This window comes from Erythrolamprus reginae, chromosome 7 (genome assembly GCF_031021105.1).
Source record: "Erythrolamprus reginae isolate rEryReg1 chromosome 7, rEryReg1.hap1, whole genome shotgun sequence".
Classification (NCBI taxonomy): Eukaryota; Metazoa; Chordata; class Lepidosauria; order Squamata; family Dipsadidae; genus Erythrolamprus; species Erythrolamprus reginae.
In genome coordinates this window covers 7,608,322-7,629,028 of record NC_091956.1, presented here as the reverse complement: position 1 = coordinate 7,629,028, position 20,707 = coordinate 7,608,322, and the positions used below count along the sequence as shown (strand labels likewise).

The window sequence follows — 20,707 nt, the reverse complement described above, 5'->3', positions numbered from 1 at the left end:
GGCGATGGCAAAATATTTTCTGATTGTGTACCAAAATGGATTTCACAATAACCCCTGCTTTCCTCTTAGCATTACTTTAGAATGCCTTGTTAAGACCATCCAGTTTTGGTCACCACGATGTAAAGAAGATGTCGAACCTCTAGAAAGAGTGCAGAGAAGAGCAACAAAAATGATTAGGGGGCTGGAGGCTAAAACATACCAAGAACAGTTGCAGGAACTGGGTATGTCTAGTTTAATGAAAAGAAGGACTAGTGGAGACAGGATAGCCGTCTTCTAATATCTGAGGGGCTGCCCCAAAGAAGAGGGGGGTCAACTGTTCTCCAAAGCACTAGAAGGCAGGACAAGAAACTAATCAAGGAGAGAAGCAACCTAAGCAATGTCATTTGTCGGGACCCAGGAGAAGAGGCTTCTCTGTGGCGGCCCCGACCCTCTGGAACCAGCTCCCCCCAGATATCAGAGTTGCCCCCACTCTCCTCGCCTTTCGTAAGCTCCTTAAAACCCACCTCTGTCGTCAGGCACGGGGGAATTGAAATTTCTCTTCCCCCTAGGCTTATAGAATTTATACATGGTATGCTTGTAGGTGTGAGTGGTTTTTTAAATGGGGGTTTTTTAGATTGTTTTTAATATTAGATTTGTTTACATTGTCTTTTTATATTGTTGTTAGCCGCCCCGAGTCTTCGGAGAGGGGCGGCATACAAATCTAATTAATCAATTAATTAATTAATAAACAAACAAACAAACAAACCTAGAACTAAGGAGAATTTCCTGACAGTTAGAACAATTAATGAGTGGAACTGGCCTCCAGAAGTTGTGAATATATATTTATATTTATTAGATTTGTATGCCGCCCCTCTCCTAAGACTCGGGGAGGCTCACCACAATAATAAAACAGTGTACAATGAAACTATCTAATATTTAAAAGAAAATATCTAAAAACCCATTATTTAAAAAGCATACAACACAAGCATACCATACATAAAACTATATAAGCCTGGGGGAGATGTCTCAATTCCCCCATGCCTGGCGATATAGGTGGGCCTTAAGCAATTTACGAAAGACAAGGAGGGTGGGGGCAGTTCTGATCTCTGGGGGGAGTTGATTCGAGAGGGCCGGGGCCGCCACAGAGAAGGCTCTTCCCCTGGGGCCCGCCAGATGACATTGTTTAGTCGACGGGACCCGGAGAAGGCCAACTCTGTGGGACCTAACCAGTCGCTGGGATTCGTGCGGCAGAAGGCGGTCTTGGAGATATTCTGGTCCGATGCCATGAAGGGCTTTATAGGTCATAACCAACACTTTGAATTGTGACCAGAAACTGATCAGCAACCAATGCAGACTGGTGGAGTGTTGGTGTGACATGGGCATACTTGGGGAAGCCCATGATTGCTCAATACTGAAAGTTTTTAAGAAGAGTTTGGACAACCATTTGTCTAAATAGAATAGAATAGAATTTTTTTTTTATTGGCCAAGTGTGATTGGACACACAAGGAATTTGTCTTGGTGCATGTGCTCTCAGCATACATAAAATAAAATATACATTTATCAAGAATCATGTGGTACGACACTTAATGATTGTCATAGGGGTCAAATAAGCCATGAAGAAGCAATATTAATAAAAATCTTAGGATATAAGCAACAAGTTACAGTCATACAGCCAACATGGGAGGAAAAGGGTGATAGGAATGATGAGAAAAACTAGTAGAATAGAAGTGCAGATTTAGTAGAAAGTCTGACAGTGTTGAGGGAATTATTTGTTTAGTAGAGTGATGGCGTTCGGGGGAAAAATGGTATAGGGTTTCCTGCTTGAGCAGAGAATGGACTAGGAGGTCCCTTCCAAATCCGTTATTCTGTTATTTCACTTGAGCCTTTATGAAGCATTTTCCCTGGGGATGAAAATGTTATCAGGTCTCCTTTCATTTTTCTAGAAATGAAAAATAGATTACTAAGTTAACCTGTCTCCCAAGATAAATGAAGAATTAAGGATAATCAAAGATTAAGCACAATCAAGGATTGTTACAGTAAACATTAATTCATCCAAACGGAGAATATTGTGGAAGGCATTTCTTTTTAAAATCTTGCTTTGATTCTAGGTAATCCTTTATCACAAGATTTTCTCAGCCTCTACCAGGACCCAGATGGGACACGTAAATTGTTGAACTACATGCTTGACAATCTAGCAGGTAACAATTCTTTTTAAACGACGACACCAGAAATCTCTCCCACTTATGATATACAAGCTTTGTCGGAGGAATAATTTTGTATTCAGAGTTCTCCTAAAAAGGATATGCCTGTCTCTTTGAACACACTATATTTTAAATGAAATACACTTGCTAAGAAGAACTGGCTACATGGTATCACACAGGTACCATGTTCCTATCATGCACGAGTCTGGGGAGAGGGGCGGCATACAAATCCAATAAATAATAATAATACAGTGATCCCTCGAGTATCGCGAGGGTTACGTTCCAAGACCCCTCGCGATACTCGATTTTTCGCGATATAGTGGTGCGGAAGTAAAAACACCATCTGCGCATGCGCGCCACTTTTCCATGGTGTTTTTACTTCCGCTACATACAGCCCGCCGCTTGTCCGCCGCCTGCCCACCCGCCGCTTGTCCACCCGCCGCTTGTCCGCCTGCCCGCCCGCCGCTTGTCCGCCGCCCGCCCACCCGCCGCTACCCGCCCCTCTCACCGCCGAGTCCTCCTGCAGCAGCGCTGGCGGCCACCGTTCCCTGTAAGCACCCACCTGCCCGCCACTCGTCCGCCCGCCCGCTCGCCGCTACCGCCCCCTCTCACCGCCGAGTCCTCCAGCAGCGCTGGCGGCCACCGTTCCCCGTAAGCACCCGCCCGCCACTCGCCCGCCCGCCTGCTCACTCGCCGCTACCGCCCCTCTCACCGCCGAGTCCAGCCCTGGCGGCCACCGTCCCCCGTAGGCACCCGCCCCCCCCGCCGCCCCCCCCGAAAGAGATGAGAGAGGGAGGAAGAGAGGGAGAGAGGGAGAAAGAGAGAGAGAAGAGTGGAAGGAAGAGAGAGAGAAATGATAGAAAAAAAGACGTCATCGGGTGAGAAAAACCATGGTACAGTATAGCAAAAAAAACGGGGAGTATTTTTAATTTATTATTTTTTGAAAAATCGCGATATAACGTTTCGCGAAAATCGAGATCGCGAAAATCGAGGGATCACTGTAATGATTATGACATTAAATTCCAGATCTTCAAGGGATTTGGCTTGTAACCCTCATTAACATTCAGTCTCTTATCATTATTTCAGTTCATCCAGAGCAGCTGCCTCCAAGGCCATGGATTACATTAAAAGAGCGAGACCAAATTCTGCCCTCAGGTATTACTTCAGCCATCTTTGATTGACAGGCTGTATTCTCTCTGTGCTCCAACTCACTCAAGGCATTGCTGGGCTTACAGAAGAGCCCTTATACTTTTTTTTAAATCTTAAATTGAAGAAAGTACAGTAGTACCTGTAAACTCTACTTAAGAAGTTTTCTAGATAAGAACCGGGCGTTCAAGATTCTTTTTGCCTCTACTTAAGAACCGTTTTCTACTTAAGAACCCGAGCCCGGAAAAATTTCCCAGGAAATTTGAGAGCAGCATGAAGGCCCGGACAGTTTCCTGCCATTTCCCCTTTAATCCCGGCCACCTCGGACTTTTCTGGGCTGCCAGAGGAGCCTTTCGGTGTCACTTAAGGAGGCTTTGGCAGTCCAGAGAGAATAAAGCATTTTCCTTTCTCTTGGCACCACCTCAGAGTACCTCTCTTTTTTTTTTAAGCCTTAAACTTTTGGATTTTTTTTTATTCACCTCACCTCCCCTTCTTCCCTCGGCAGTGACCGTCCTCCTCCTCTTCCTCCTCCTCCTCCTCCCATCCAGATTCCGAGCTTTTATTTCTTTCCTAATGGGTTTGCACATATTATTTGCTTTGATTCCTATGGGGAAAATTGCTTTACTTAAGAACTTTTCTACTTAAGAACCTGGTCACGGAACGAATTAAGTTCTTAAGTAGAGGTACCTTGAATGTCTTAAAATAAGGACCAAGGAGTGACAATAAGAACATGCTGAGACTATGCTCCATTTCATATTATTACAGTATTTCTATTCATGTTTCATTCTTTGTTTACATTCCAATGAGCAGATTTATTATCTATACCATACGTTACTTAATAAATCTATTCAAAACATTTAAATATAATTAGTCTTACTGTGTTCCATGATTATTATTTTTTTGGTCCAGTATATAATATGCTTAGGTTAGTAAGGGATTGTAATTTTTAGAGAGTGTTTAAAGGGGTGGGGATTGGGTAGAAAGGAGGAAGTGGGGTGGGAAGGGGGTTGTCTGCATCAATAGCAGATATTGAGTTTTAACGACTTGTAGTTCTTATTAAGTGGTGAGTATAAGAAATGAGAATAGTAAAAGATGTAAGAGTTAAAGTTAGGATAGGATTAGTTTTTTAGTGATTATGTAGATATGTCAGTAGATATATCTACATAACCCTCAACACTTCTTCCTTAGACTCTGCACGATTGACCTCTCCAGGTTCCTAAGAGGCCAGTAAGGGGCGTACATAGGTGCACTGGTGTGCCTTTTGTCCCCTGTCCAATCGTCTTTCCTTTCTTTCACCTATCTTATATATTCTCTCCCTTTCATATATCCTCTCCTCTAAGTTCACTTTACCCTTATATATATTACCACATGTCTATTTTTCTTCCTATGTATTTGTGTATTGGACAAATGAATAAATAAAATAAATAAATTGAACCCAGACAGCTTTTTAGTTGTTTCGTATTCTAGATATCCATTGATACGATTTCTCAATGTTGTTTTATTTACTTTTGCATTTTGTATTTTATAATACTTCATAGCTTAAGAAAAATGTTTGGCAAAAAAGAATATTGGCAGCTCTCGGTCACTGCCGATCTCCGTAGTGCTGTATAATATGGTCCTTTTTTCAAAAAGAAATACTTGACATATGTCATTGTTCTCATCATTGGCTTTCTTTTCTCCAGCTTCGTTTACTGTCATGTGCTACAATGTGTTGTGTGATAAATACGCTACCCGACAGCTCTACGGTTACTGTCCTTCCTGGGCTTTAAACTGGGAATATAGGAAAAAGGGAATCATGGAAGAAATTGTGAACTGGGATGCAGATATCATTAGTCTTCAGGTAATTATAACTAAAATTAGGTGTCTGACTCACAAACACCTGAAGAGCTGTTTACAGATATAAAATTGTTTTTAAAATTATTTCTTGGAAGAAAAGGACAATTCGGTTTGGCAGAATTAACTTCATGCCTTTCCCCGGGGAGTTAAGATAGTGTACATTACACCCTCGCCTTCAATCTGTACTCCACAATACCCTGGTGAGGATAGGTTGGACCAAGAGAGGAGGAAAGCATCTTTACCCAGGGGACCACTGTGATTAAAGGAGGCTTTGAACTTCTGTGTCCTCAGCCATTTATTTAATATGCTATAGGGCATTGATGGCAAACCTATGGCATGGGTGCCACAGGTGGCACGCAGAGCCATATCTGCTGGCACGTGAGCCGTTGCCCTAGCTTATCTCCAACATGCATGTGTGTGCCGGCCAGCTGATTTTTGACTCACACAGAGGCTCTGGAAGGGTGTTTTTGGCTCCCAAAGAGCCCCCGGGGGGATGGAGGAGGGAATTTTTACCCTCCAAGGAAGCCTTTGGAGCCCGGGGGAGGTTGAAACACGAGTCTACTGTGCCTACCAGAAGTTGGGAAACAGGCTCTTTCCGGCCTCCAGAGGGCCTCCCGTCGGGGAAGAGCTGTTTTCGCCCTCCCCAGGCATTGAATTATGGGTGGGGGCACTCGCACATGCTTGATAATGTGTGTGCACACTCTTTTGGCACCCGAGGATAAAAAGCTTCGCCATCACTGGTATAGGGCCTCCTGCTTGAGTAGGGGGTTGGGCTAGAAGACCTCCAAAGTCCCTTCCAACTCCGTTATTCTGTTGTGTTCAGTTGTTCTCTATCACCGTGTTTCCCAACCTTGGCAACTTGAAGATATCTGGACTTCAACTCCCAGAATTCCCCAGCCAGCATTTGCTGGCTGGGGAATTCTGGGAGTTGAAGTCCAAATATCTTCAAGTTGCCAAGGTTGGGAAACACTGCTCTATCACTTTAAGTATTACAATACACTGACTTTTGGTGGGCCTAGAGCAGGGGTGTCAACCTGGATTTCTTCAAGGGCTGGATCAACATTGTAGTTCACTTCCGGGGACCAGCTGGGGAGTGGGGGGGAGAGAGGGGGGACAGATGCCTCCTGCAGCACCCTGCTGGCCAAAAGGGGACAGGGTGGTGGTGGTGTTTGGGGGCCCTGTGCCTCGTTTTGATTGGCAGGAGGCTGTCCAGGCCAAAAAATAAAAAATTAAGGGGGCAGCGTGCCTTTGGGCTGCCAGGGGCACCATAGGCTAGTCCTTTGCTATTTCCAGGCCAGCCCAACGGGCCATATTTAAGCTTTCCATGGGCCGGATCCAGACTGGATGATAGGGAATTCTAGTCCGAACTGAAGAAGCTTCTTGGATGAGAAGTGAAACACCTTCAGAGCAAAACAAGGAAGTCCAGCTGTCTCTTGAAAAAAAAGCATCTTTGGGACAACCATGACCTGGATGACTGAGAGTCTCCATAGACATTCCTTTCTGTAGACTCTCTGCAATCCAGCGTAGGGGTTTGAGAAACAAGTAGAAGACAAAGTACTTGCTGTTTTTTTTGCACCATTTTTTCTCTTGTGCACCACTGTAACCCTGCCCTGTTCACTTCCAGGAAGTAGAAACCGAGCAATACTTCACCCTCTTTCTGCCAGCATTAAAAGAGCGTGGATATGACGGATTTTTTTCTCCAAAGTCACGTGCCAAAATCATGTCTGAGCAGGAGCGAAAACATGTGGACGGTTGTGCAATATTCTTCAAAACCGAAAAGTAAGTTCATTCCTCCGTATTGCGGCTCGAGTATGCAAACCAGCCCTGTTCTTTCCCAAATCAGTGTCTGTTCTTTCCATTGATGCAACAGTTCTGAAATCACCACATCCATATAAAAAAATGCAGAAGGGATGCTTAGAATCCTTGCTGGTTAATTTTTATTTTTATTTATTTCTTCCAAATGACAGCCCTTTTTTCCAGATTTTTAATCAATATTCAATTCAATTTATTAGATTTGTATGCCGCCCCTCTCCGAAGACTCGGGGCGGCTCACAACAGTAATAAAAACAGTATAACAATGGAACAAATCTAATAATAAAATATATAAAAACCTCAACAATTAAAAACCATACAGCACATACATATCAAACATAAAATATAATAAGCCTGGGGGAGATGTCTTAGTTCCCCCATGCCTGGCTATATAGGTGGGTCTTAAGTAACTTGCGAAAGACAAGGAGGGTGGGGGCTGTTCTAATCTCCGGGGGAAGTTGATTCCAGAGGGCCGGGGCCGCCACAGCCACAGTGAAGGCTCTTCCCCTGGGGCCCGCCAAACGACATTGTTTGGTTGACAGGACCCGGAGAAGGCCAACTCTGTGGGACCTTATTGGCCGCTGGGATTCGTGCGGTAGAAGGCAGTTCTGGAGGTATTCTGGTCCAGTGCCATGTAGGGCTTTAAAGGTTATTACCAACACTTTAAATTGTGACCAGAAACTGATCGGCAGCCAGTGCAGGCCACGGAGTGTTGTAGAAACATGGGCGAATCTAGGAAGCCCCATGATAGCTCTCGCGGCTGTATGTAAAATACAGAAACACAAAGAAAAACGAAAAACGATGGATAGAATAGAAGAGGATAGGTTGGTTTTTAAGTTTTGGGGGAAGATCAGAAGCAACGTGAGAAAATATTATTTGACTGAAAGAGTGGTAGATGATTGGAACAAACGTCCAGCAGACGTGGTTGGTAAATCCACAGTAACTGAATTTAAACATGCCTAAGATAAACATAGATTTATTAGATTAGATTTATTGGATTTATATGCCGCCCCTCTCCAAAAACTCGGGGCGGCTCACAACAATAATAAAAAACAGTACACAATAACAAATCCAATGCCCACCAATCTAATTACAATTTAAAATTAGTAATTTCATAAAGCAATCCCAATATATATAAAAAACAGGCACACAGTCAATCAATCAACAAAACAGCATGGGCAAGGGGGAGGTGTTTTAGTTCCCCCATGCCTGACGGCAGAGGTGGGTCTTAAGGAGTTTACGAAAGGCAGAGAGGGTGGGGGCAATCCTAATCTCAGGGGGGAGCTGGTTCCAGAGGGTCGGGGCCCCCACAGAGAAGGCTCTTCCCCTGGGTCCCGCCAGACGACATTGATAGATCCATCCTAAGATAAAATACAGGAAATAGTATTAAGGGCAGACTAGATGCACCATGAGGTCTTTTTCTGCCATCAATCTTCTATGTTTCTATTTCTTCTTATAGAAATGTATTATTATATAAAACTAAAAATTTGAGGTTGTATATTATTCTATTGCGCCAGAAGGAGTTTGAAATCATTGCTTCTCTTTTCCCCTTTACAAACAACAGGCATTATAGATCTGTTTCTTCCTCTCTTTCTCAATTGGTGAGTTATGCATAGGATGTTGGTTTTGATTCCAGGTTCACCCTGGTGCAGAAGCACACGGTCGAGTTCAACCAAGTGGCGATGGCCAACTCAGAAGGCTCTGAAGCTATGCTGAACCGAGTTATGACCAAGGACAACATCGGAGTTGCGGTTGTGTTAGAGGTGCACAAAGAACAGTTTGGGGCAGGTGGGTGTTCTGTGTTTTCATCCCCCAAATGAGGACGGTTGCAGGTTGGACTTTATTTGTTATTTATTTATTGTTAGAGTTGAAAGGGACCATGAAGGCCATCGAGTTCAACCCCCTGCCCAAGCAGGAACCCTATAATACACCAGTCAAGTGGCAGTTCAATCTTCTCTTAAAAATGTCCAGAGTGTTGGAGTTCACAACGTCCGCTGGTAGGTTGTTCCATTGGTTGATCGCTCTGACCGTCAGGAAGTTCCTCCTTATCTCCATGTTGAATCTCTCCTTGGTCAGCTTCCAGCCGTTGTTCCTCGTCCGGCCCTCTGGTGCCCTGAAGAATAAAGTGATCCCCTCCTCTCTGTGACATCCCCTCGTATACTTGTAGACTGCTATCATGTCCGCTCTGGCCCTCTTTTTCTCTAGGCTATCCATGCCCAGTTCCCTCAGTCTCTTCGTAAGTCTTGGTTTCCAATCCCTTAATCATCTTGGTTGCTCATTTTGCACCTTCTCCAGAGTTTCAATGTCTCTTTTGAAGTGTGGTGACCAGAACTGAATCCAGGACTCCAGGTGTGTGTCGGACCAGGGCGTAGTAGAGTGGTATTAAGACTTCCCTGGTCTTGGAGTGTATTCCCCTGTTGATGCAGCTTAGGATTGTGTTGGCTTTTTTAGTTGCTGCTGCACATTGTTGGCTCATGTTTAGTTGATTGTCCACCAAGACTCCGAGGTCTCTTTCGCAGTCGCTACTGCTAAGAGGGGTTTCTCCCAGGTTGTATGTGTGTCCAGGGTTTTTTCTGCCTAGGTGAAGGACTTTGCTCTTGTCGATGTTAAACATCATTTTGTTGGTTTGTTATATTTAGAGCTGAGAGTTGTCTCTTGAGAGTTTGAGTTGGCTTCATGTGAGTCTCCATCCACCATTCCTGCCACCACCACAACAGCAACCCTGAAAGAGAGTGACTGGCCTAAAGTCATTCGAGGCTTCTGTATCTTGAGGCCAGTCTAGAATCTGGGAATTTACACAACCAGCTTTGTAATTCGGAGACAGGAAGGGCTCTGCCTGTGAGTCAGTCTTGATTTATGAAGACTGCCTGGACAAGTCCCTGCAAGCGACAGAGATGATTAGGGGACTGGAGGCTAAAACATACGAAGAACGGTGGCAAGAACTGGGCATGGCTAGTTTAATGAAAAGAAGGACCAGGGGAGACATGAGAGCAGTCTTCCGATATCTCAGGGGTTGCCCCAAAGAAGAGGGAGTCAACCTATTCTCCAAAGCACCTGAGGGTAGGACAAGAAGCGATGGATGGAAGCTGAACAAGGAGAGAAGCAACTTAGAACTAAGGAGAAATTTCCTGACAGTTAGAACTATCAGTGGAACAGCTTGCCTCCAAAAGTTGTGAATGTTCCAACATTGGAAGTTTTTAAGATGTTGGATAACCATTTGTCTGAAGTAGTGTAGGGTTTCTTGCCTAAGCAGGGGGTTGGACTAGAAGACCTCCAAGGTCCCTTCCAACTCTGTTGTTGTTGTTGTTGTTGTTGTTGTTGTTATTATTATTATTATTATTTTCATAGCCAGATTGTAGAAGTGCTTTGCAATTGCCTCCTCCTCTGGTTGAGAAAGGGGGAGAGGGGGGAAGGAGGAAGGGAGGGACTGGTCCATTCATTCAGATAGCTTCACATCTAAGGCAGAACTAGACATAGTTGTCTCTTGGTTTCTAACCCTGTGCCTTAAGTAACTACATCAAACTGGCTCGCTACGGGCTAATTACGTCTTACTTAGCTTAAGAGAAGCTGACAAAGCATAAGATTTTTGACAATGACAATAAATTTATTATTATTATTATTATTATTATTATTATTATTATTATTATTATTATTATTACTTTGTTTTCTTGGAGGTATGTGTGTTGTGTCAAAATAGGCTGTAGGGGGAGAAATACATTGTGTCACAAACTCCATCCCGTTTGTAAGTGCCTCATCTGGCCGTGAAGGTAACTTAACACTCATTGCAAACCTTGAATCCATAAAGTTTACTGTGCACAAATGGAATTCCACATCTCAGGATGAGTTTGTTTAATTTTGGCAACTCTGCCTCGATCTTAGGTATGAAGCCTCTCCATCCCATGGACAGCCAGCTGCTTATAATAGCAAACGCCCACATGCACTGGGACCCTGAATATTCGGATGTAAAGCTTGTCCAGACAATGATGTTTGTCTCTGAACTTAAAAATATCCTGGAGAAAGCCTCTGGTCGGCCTGGGAGCCCAACAGCAGACACAAATTCCATCCCTCTGGTGCTGTGTGCAGACCTCAACTCACTGCCTGATTCAGGTAATTCGGAAGCAATTGCCTTGACCTTGGAGTTTGGAATTGATCCTCGTCTTTGTTTTTTTTTAAGAATAATTTTAATATTTGTGCAAAACCACTTTCAGTGTTTATGACACTATGTTTAATTAGAATAGAATAGAATAGAATTTTATTGGCCAAGTGTGATTGGACACACAGGGAATTTGTCTTGGTGCAGATGCTCTCATCATACATAAAATAAAATATACATTTGTCAAGAATCATGTGGCACAACACTGAATGATTGTCATAGGGGTCAAATAAGCAATGAAGAAGCAATATTAATAAAAATCTTAGGATACAAGCAACAAGTTACAGTCATACAGTCAACATGGGAGGAAATGGGTGATAGGAATGATGAGAAAAACTAGTAGAATAGAAGTGCAGATTTAGTAGAAAGTCTGACAGTGTTGAGAGAATTATTTGTTTAGTAGAGTGATGGCGTTCGGAAAAAAACTGTTCTTGTGTCTAGTTGTCTTATCTTAGAATTGTTACTTGAGTGATGGGGAATTAGAAAGCAGGTATTTTATGCCTACTCTGGTTCCCCCGCCCCCAGAAGCTGTTATTTAGATAATAAAGATCAAAATAGATCAAGCAATAGTGGCATCTACTATTCTTTAAGTATCTCAGGGTTTTTAAAGAGAACAACTAGAACTCGGACCACACGTTTCCTGAATAGTTTTTATCCCAGAGCTATACTCGCACTTAACAACGAACGAAAGGGTCACCATCAGTGAACCATTGGACAATATTACTCGGTTTGTCATGTAGATGGTTGAGTGGTTCTATTTTTTATTCTATTTTTAAATTTACCTATTCTGATTTTATGTATGGTCTCTGGGTGTCACACGACTTTTGTTGCCAATGACAATTCGTTGTTTTGACAATGACAATAAATTTATTATTATTATTATTATTATTATTATTATTATTATTATTATCTCAACATGATTAAATTTGAAAAAAAGGGGGGTTTATTTGGGAATGCCATTGTTTTGAGTAGAAGAAATTGATATTCCATAAAGTCGTTTGTTTGTTTGTTTGTTTATTTATTTATTTATTCATTCATTCATTCATTCAATTTTTATGCCGCCCTTCTCCTTCGACTCAGGGCGGCTTACAACAGGTTAGCAATAGCAGTTCTTAACAGAGCCAGCTTATTGCCCCCACAATCCGGGTCCTCATTTTACCCACCTCGGAAGGATGGAAGGCTGAGTCAACCTTGAGCCGGTGATGTGATTTGAACCGCTGACCTACAGATCTACAGTCAGCTTCAGTGGCCTGCAGTACAGCACTCTACCTGCTGCGCCACCCCGGCTTATTTCACTCACTTATGTCGCCAGGCTTGGGGCAATTAGATCTTGGGCCCCTGGCCAATGAATGTTATGTATGGCTGAGGTCTGAGTGTGTATGATTAATGCTGGCTGGGGAATTCTGGGAGTTAAAGTCCAGATATCTTCCAGTTGCCAAGGTTGGGAAACACTGCTCTAGAGAATATCTTTTAACAAAGGAATAAGGTTGTTGCAATATTTTTTATTAAGAAAATGCTTAGAATAAAGAAAGGTGACTTTTATATGTATATAGGAGTGTTCAAAATTTTCTTGGAGAGAGAAGCATGCTAGAAAATGCATTTCTGCCAAAATAATTGCAGAATGATTACATAGTTATTAGCCACTCCGGCTTTTGCCAAAGTAGAAAAATGAGGTTTCAATTGAATAAATAAAACAGTAATTGGAAAAAGGCAGCCTATAATTGAACCAGGTCAGCTGTGGAGAAAATGTTGAAATGTTCCGAGTATTGAGATGCACACCCAAATTTTGTGTTGTTTTTTTTTTTGGAAGTTTATTCTCTCCTATGCAGTGAAAAACAGGACTTGCAGCTTCACAATTAAACTCTGATCTGTGTTTTTGAAACAGTGTGGCTTCACTTCTCAGAGCTAAGCTTTGTCTGACATATTTAAAAAGCTTTGCACAGATTAGTGTTTTAATATCGACAGAGATTTTTGGAGTAGTCTGACCTGAGCGAATATGCAAAAGTCCTTGGTCAAACTAGTAATTTCTCATTTGGTGTACCAGTTTATTTTTATCCATAAACAAGGACATTAAGCAATTTTCTAATTAATAAAAAAATTGGAAAAAAAGAGAGCAATTTTCTAATTCCACTGAAGTAAATCCAGTTAGCGAGTCTTCCAAAACAATTGTGGCTCAAACTATTGGATAATATTTTTTTGTAAATTTGCATTTCTGGAGACCTCACCTACAAAAAGATATTGATAAAATTGAACGGGCTACAAAAATGGTGGAAGGTCTTAAGCATAAAACTTATCAGGAAAGACTTCATGAACTCAATCTGTATAGATAGATAGAGCCGGGGTGGCGCAGCAGGTAGAGTGCTCTACTGCAGGCCACTGAAGCTGACTGTAGATCTGAAGGTCAGCGGTTCAAATCTCATCACCGGCTCAAGGTTGACTCAGCCTTCCATCCTTCCGAGGTGGGTAAAATGAGGACCCGGATTGTGGGGGCAAGATGCTGGCTTTGTTAAAAAGTGCTATTGCTAACATGTTGTAAGCCGCCCTGAGTCTAAGGAGAAGGATGGCATAAAAATCAGATAGATAGATAGATAGATAGATAGATAGATAGATAGATAGATAGATAGATAGATAGATAGATAGATAGATAGATAGATAGTCTGGAGGACAGAAGGGAAAGGGGGAAACATGATCGAAACATTTAAATATGTTAAAGGGTTAAATAAGGTTCAGGAGGGAAGTGTTTTTAATAGGAAAGAATACAAGAACAAGGGGGCACAATCTGAGGTTAGTTGGGGGAAAGATATCAGAAGCAACGTGAGAAAATATTTTACTGAAAGAGTAGTACTGTAGATGCTTAGAACAAACTTCCAGCAGATGTGATTGGTAAATCCACAGTCACTGAATTTAAACATGCCTGGGATATTTATTTATTTATTAGATTTGTATGCCGCCCCTCTCCGCAGACTGTGCAGATAAACATATATCCATCCTAAGATAAAATACAGGAAATAGTATCAGGGCAGACTAGATGGAGCACGAGGTCTTTTTCTGCCGTCAGTCTTCTATGTTTCTATGTTTCATAATCGCCTAACGAAAAAGAAATTGTTTGCACAATAAATGTTGAAGAGTTAAAAGGTGCAATTCAGTCTTTTTAACTTTGTTTATTCAACCCAGGTGTTGTGGAATACTTAAGCAATGGAATAGTGGCCGAAAACCACAAAGACTTCAAAGAGCTGCGTTACAACGAGTGTCTCATGAACTTCAGTGGCAATGGAAAGAATGGGGCTTCTGAAGGAAGAATCACCCACGGTTTCCAACTCAAGAGCGCCTACGAAAACAACTTGATGCCTTATACTAATTACACTTTTGATTTCAAGGTAAGTGCTGTTTGATAATTCAATGCCTGGGGAGGGCAAAATTGCCTCCCCTGCCCACCCGGAGGCCCTCTGGAGGTCAGAAACAGCCCATTTCCCAACTTCTGGTGGGCCCAGTAGGCCCATTTTTCACCCACATTGGCTCCAGAGGCTTTCCCGGAGCCTGGGTAGGGCAAAAACGCCTTCCCCCACGCCCAAGGCCCCTTCAGAAGCCGAAAATGCCCTCCCAGAGCATCCGGGCGAGCCCAAAATCAGCTGGTAGGCACCCACATGAAGGCTGGAGCTGAGCTAAGGCAACGGCTTGCATGCCAGCAGATATGGCTCCGCGTGGCACCTGTGCCATAGCTTTATTTTATTCATTTATTTATTTATTTATTTATTCATTCATTCATTCATTCATTCATTTATTATATTTGTATGCCGCCCCTCTCTGTAGACTCGGGGCGGCTAACAATAATAAAACAGCATATGACAAATCTAATATTTAAAATAATTAAAAAACCCTTATTAAACCAAAATCATACACACAAACATACCATCCATAAATTTTATAAGCCTAGGGGGAAAGGAATATCTCAATTCCCCCATGCCTGACAACGGAGGTGGGTTTTAAGGAGCTTACGAAAGGCGAGGAGGGTGGGGGCAATTCTGATCTCTGGGGGGAGCTGGTTCCAGAAGGTCGGGGCCGCCACAGAGAAGGCTCTTCTCCTGGGTCCCGCCAAACGACCTTGTTTAGTCGACGGGACCCGGAGAAGGCCAACTCTGTGGGATCTTATCGGTCGCTGGGATTCGTGCGGTAGCAGGCGGTTCCGGAGGTAATCTGGTCCAATGCCATGTAGGGCTTTAAAGGTGATGACCAACACTTTGAATTGTGACCGGAAACTGATCGGCAGCCAGTGCAGGCCGCGGAGTGTTGGTGAAATGTGGGCAGATCTTGGAAGCCCCACGATGGCTCCCGCGGCTGCGTTCTGCACGATCTGAAGTTTCCGAACACCTTTCAAAGGTAGCCCCATGTAGAGAGCGTTGCAGTAATCGAACCTCAAGGTGATGAGGATATGACAAATCTAATATTTAAAATAATTTGAAAACCCTTATTAAAAACCAAACATACATACAAACATACCATGCATAAATTGTATAGGCCTAGGGGGAAAGGAATATCTCAATTCCCCCATGCCTGACGACAGAGGTGGGTTTTAAGGAGCTTACGAAAGGCGAGGAGGGTGGGGGCAATTCTGATCTCTGGGGGGAGCTGGTTCCAGAGGGTCGGGGCCGCCACAGAGAAGGCTTTTCCCCTGGGGCCTGCCAAACGACATTGCTTAGTCGACAGGACCCGGAGAAGGTCAACTCTGTGGGACCTGACCGGTCGCTGGGATTCGTGCGGCAGAAGGCGGTCCCGGAGATAGATTCGCCATCTCTGACCTAATCTATTGGCAGGTTTGTGTTTTCTGTCTGTATTTTTATTTTTCCCCTTCTCTCTCTCTCCCTCTCTCTAGGGTGTAATTGACTATATTTTTTATTCCAACACTCACATGAATGTGCTTGGTGTGCTGGGGCCTTTGGATCCTCACTGGCTGGTTGAGAACAACATCACGGGGTGCCCCCACCCTCACATCCCTTCCGACCACTTCTCACTGTTGACTCAGCTTGAGCTCCACCCTCCGTTCCTGCCTCCGGTCAACGGCATCCACTTGCCCAACAGGAGATAGTGCTGCTCTTTCGGGAGAGCAGGGACACCCCCCACCCCCCCGTTCATTTGTTTATGGACTTGTACAGTTGTAAATCAAAGCCTGTAGGAGTGAAGTATGGCCAACCTTTTAATAGCTGCTGCTTCGTGCTCCTTTCCGTTTTTCTCGTGTGTGTTGACAAAAGTACAATTTTGCACATCTTTTTTTCCGGTGCATATTGGTACCAATTGGCACTAGGGCTGGAACCAAAGTTGTTGTTCGTTCCCTTTTTCAATGGGGTTTTATTTTTATTTTTTTCCCCTTTTTCTCGAAGGTACAGACACAAAGTATACGCAGAGAAAAGGCAGCGGGCTTTATGTGTTTTAACAGGAAAGCTGCCTTAATCAACGGTCAAATCAGAAAAGGAGGGATTTGCTTACATGTATACATCCATAGCTAAAGGTTTTGTATCCCCTCCCCATTTTTTTAAAAAAATCTGTAATAGCCTGAGATGCCCTTTCCCCCTGCTCCCAAATCACTCGTATTTTTTTTTTGAAAAAAAAAATCCTCTGCAGTAGGATTGTATTGGCCCTGTAGGGCAGTGTTTCTCAACCTTGGGAATTTAAGATGCTCCTGAAATGAAGTCAACCTGCCTTTTAAAATCCCCAAAGTTGAGAAACGTTGCCGTAGGGAATTTTGTGTATCATTGGAAATAGCACTTAAACTGTTTTTAATGTTAAACTCCAAGTTCAAAATTTGTTTCATTTCCCATTTGACCACGGGAACAAAAGTTGTGAGATGTTAGTCTTCCTGCCATTAAAAAGAGAGAAAAAAATAATAATTGCTCCATGCAGGAGGGAGCCTTTCCATGAATATCCGATTGCGTCTGTGCACCACCTCCATTTCTGAACTATAAAAGCTTGCGTGCTCTGGTCCGAAATTCACCGAATCGCCTCCGTTGTGCTAAGGAGCCGGGATGAGCCTGAACTTTTGGCTGGAAGCCGTGTTCTCTACCAGGAAAGTAAGGTAGCACCCATCTTTTACTCGAAGGGAGTTACAAATTGGATCACCTTCAGAGAAACACAGGCAGGGAGGCAGAGATGACCGACTGAGAGGGAACCCCAATAATTGAGGACAGAATCCTGCATTTAAAATCAGTGACCAGAATTCCTCCTGTCCGCAGCCGTATACAGAGAGATTCCATCCCTTCTTTTTACCTTTTGTAAATAGTAATCCCCTTCCGTTGCCCTTTTGGTTAAGAAAAGTTAGTTAGTAGAAGCAAAGTTTGAGATAAATACTCAGTTCCAGCCTCCTTCAGGCAGAACAAGCATTTTTTTTTCCCTTGGTGCAATTTTTTTTTGTTTCAGTACAAAAAAGTGAGAATAATGTTAACCTTACCATTCCCCCACCCCCATTTTTTCCTTCTCCTGAACCCTAGTCGCCAAATAGCCATGTCATGCTTTTAATTCTTTCTTTTCCTTCTATCAAGTTGGATTTGTTTTTTTGTGTGTGTGTTTTTTTAAAGGGAACCTGCTTGTTTGTTCCCAGCTGTTAATTTTCTTTCTTGGGGAAATCTTTAAGCATCCCCCTCGTGTGCATGTGTGTTTCTGGTGGCCATTTTAAAACACCCCCCCCCCTTTTTTTTTGTGGGTGGAAAAGTAACCCATTTTATCCACTTCGGGGCAACTGTTATTGAGCAAAATAATAGGGGTTGGCTGTTCCAACAGAGAAGGAGTACTAAGCTAATAAGATGGTGGATGCATGCCCCTTTGAATTCCATAGTGGCTCAGGAATTCTGGGAGTTGAAGTCCACAAGGGCTAAAAGAGCCACAGTTCCCCACCCCGTGCCTCAGTGGATAGAGTTAACACTTAAGTTTTTCAACAGCAGCAACAAAGGCAAATTAGTTTTTTTTAATGTTTTTGGGTGCTTCTGCTTGCTGCTATATGAGATTCCTCGAGCTTATTTTTTAAACTTTTCATGCACTTTACTATTTCTAATCTGAAAAAAAAGATGTGATATTTTTAATAAATGAGGTTTCCATTATGTGAATGAAAATTTTTAAAGGAGCTATATTTGTCTCACGAATTCGCTAAAAAAAAAAAAAGAAAATCAAAAGAGTCAAGTAGTTAATTTTAAATCCTAAGGAACCCGTCTAGTCGCTTCTGTAGACTTTTAAGGCAGGGGTCCCCAAACTTGTCAACTTTAAGACTTGTGGACTTCAACTCCCAGAATTCTCCAGCCCAGAGCTCTGGCTGAAGAATTCTGGGAGTTGAAGTCCACAAGTCTTAAAGTTGCCAAGTTTGAAGACCTCTGCTTTAAAGTGTCTCCTTTTTCCTCTGTCCTTGCTGTTTGGCTAACTTCCTCTGAAATAACAAAAGGGGAAAGAGAGCTTGCTCGTAAGTAGTGGAGGTGGAGCGGAATGAACGACTGAAGAATGCAACCCACTTTCAAAACGAATTGGTCTCCATCCATTGCAACTTGCTGCGTTGCTTAGTAGAAGAAAAGAAATATTAAGCAGAGCAATTTTCCTCCAATAATCGCCCTGTGGCTTAAGCACTAACTTTCTTGGTGGCTGTTCTTGCAAGTCAGTGCAGCTAACAAACCTCAAGCCGCATCCTCTGTGGGTTGTTTAATGCGGTATGTGAACCAGGAATTCTGTTGTGTTTTTGGACTTTCTTTTCGTGGCTGGTTCCAAGGGAAACAAGCTAGAGTTTTGGATTCACACAGTGCGTTAAACACATCCCCAGAGGTGCGTTTATTTCCAGCTCAGCCTTGTTGAATCTGAACGTCACTCGTGTAACAAAACTCAAAGTGACAGCCACACTTCCTGCAATCTGGAGAAGGACTTTGATAGATCCATTTAGCCTTTCAATGTGTGTCCTTTTTTTTACAGATCACTGCCCCCTCACTGTTGGCTCCCCCTTTGGATCAGGGAGGGAGGCAACACACACTGCACACGCAAGCTAAGTTTACGCCTCTGTTTTAACCTCGTTCCATCCTCCCAAAGGCTAAAATGGATTTATGAAGCACGAGGTCTCTCTCCTTTTAAAGCTCACATCCCCCCCACCCTCAACATTGGTGCAGGTATTTTCTCTTACATACCTCAAAAAAAAAAGAGTTCTATATAAATGGCCCTGTATATAGATACATTATATAGTTGTGTACCTTCCTTTTCATTATCAGCAAAAAAAATGTTACATGCATTATATAGATACAGTATATAGATATATATAAATGGACAAGCCAATTACGATACAGTACTGGGAAGTTGACCAGCATGACAAAACTTAATTTTTGTGGACATTAACCCTTTTTGGTTTTGTAAGGGCACAACCTTTTTGAGAATTGGTCTTTTGCTCCAGCCATGGATTCGGTGTGAATATAAGAGTCCCCAACTCTTGTTTGCTTTCGTAGGGCTGGAACAAGAGAATTCCCAGTCCAGGTTGTGCTACCGAGTTGTCGTCTGTATCATTTTGGAGGCTTTTTTTTTTTTAAAAATCCCTTTTCCTTTGTGCTCTGGAGGTATGCACTAACCAATTCCCGTCCTCCTCCTCCACCTCTTCATCTGTGCATGTTAACTAGCAGAGTGAGCAATAGTTCCCACCATACTTCACTCCCAACTATTTTTGGAGATGTTTGTATAAAATGGAGTTTAAAAAAAAAAATATTGCCTTTGATTGTATATGAACTGCAAAGGAGCCGGTTTATTAAATAATACAAAAACAACAACAACAACCCCATGCCATGTTTTGTAATGTTGTTGGGAGGGTAGGAAGCAGGAGACAGAATTTAAAACTGGGAATGTTTGTGTACCTCTTAAATTTCTTTCTTTCTTTCTTTCATTTTGGTTGCTCTTTTCTGCACCTTCTCCAGAGTTTCAATGTCTCTTTTGAAGTGTGGTGACCAGAACTGGATGCAGTACTCCAGATGTGGTCTGACCAGGGCGTAGTAGAGGGGTATTAATACTTCCCTGGTCTTGGAGTGTATCCCTCTGTTGATGCAGCTTAGGATGGTGTTGGCTTTTTTGGCCGCTGCTGCACATTGTTGGCTCATGTTTAGTTGATTATCCACCAAGACTCCAAGATCTCTTTCACAGTTACTGCTGCTAAGTGGGGTTTCTCCCAGGCTGTGTGTCTAGTTTTTTTTTTACCAAGGTGAAGGACTTTTTACCAAGGATAATGTCCTTTTTCAGTCCATTATAGGTGCTAGGTCCCTGTGGACCAAATTCAACCCACCCATGGTCTCTTTTTGTGTGAACAAAAATTTCAGATCTATTCTTAATATATTCTCATTATTTCCACGCACAAGCCACAAGGGCCAAGAAATTGAGGTGCTTCTCAGAAGCTTTTTCCTGCTGTTTTATTTTTTAAATTTTTTTTATTTTTATTTAAATTTACAAAAATAACTTGTAATATATAAATCATACAAGAAGTAGCAGTAACAACCCTGCTTTTTTCCTGCCGTTATCTTTACGTCAAAAGTTAAAATGCTCTCCAAGAAGTCAAATTTAATGGAGTTTTAAATCGGCATTACACCTT

The 20,707-nt window shown here is 42.7% G+C and overlaps 1 protein-coding gene across 1 annotated transcript in view; it reads left to right on the top strand.

Moving 5' to 3' along the window:
- CNOT6L (CCR4-NOT transcription complex subunit 6 like) overlaps positions 1–19,901 on the top strand; it is a 61,623-nt gene extending 41,722 nt beyond the window's left edge. The window contains exons 5-12 of the mRNA XM_070756922.1: positions 2,088–2,177; positions 3,267–3,335; positions 5,009–5,166; positions 6,787–6,941; positions 8,611–8,762; positions 10,854–11,081; positions 14,302–14,504; positions 15,998–19,901. Of these exons, the coding sequence (XP_070613023.1) occupies positions 2,088–2,177; positions 3,267–3,335; positions 5,009–5,166; positions 6,787–6,941; positions 8,611–8,762; positions 10,854–11,081; positions 14,302–14,504; positions 15,998–16,210 (1,268 nt within the window). The 3' untranslated portion in view covers positions 16,211–19,901. The remainder of the gene's footprint in view (positions 1–2,087; positions 2,178–3,266; positions 3,336–5,008; positions 5,167–6,786; positions 6,942–8,610; positions 8,763–10,853; positions 11,082–14,301; positions 14,505–15,997) is intronic.
- The last annotated feature ends 806 nt before the right edge of the window (positions 19,902–20,707 follow it).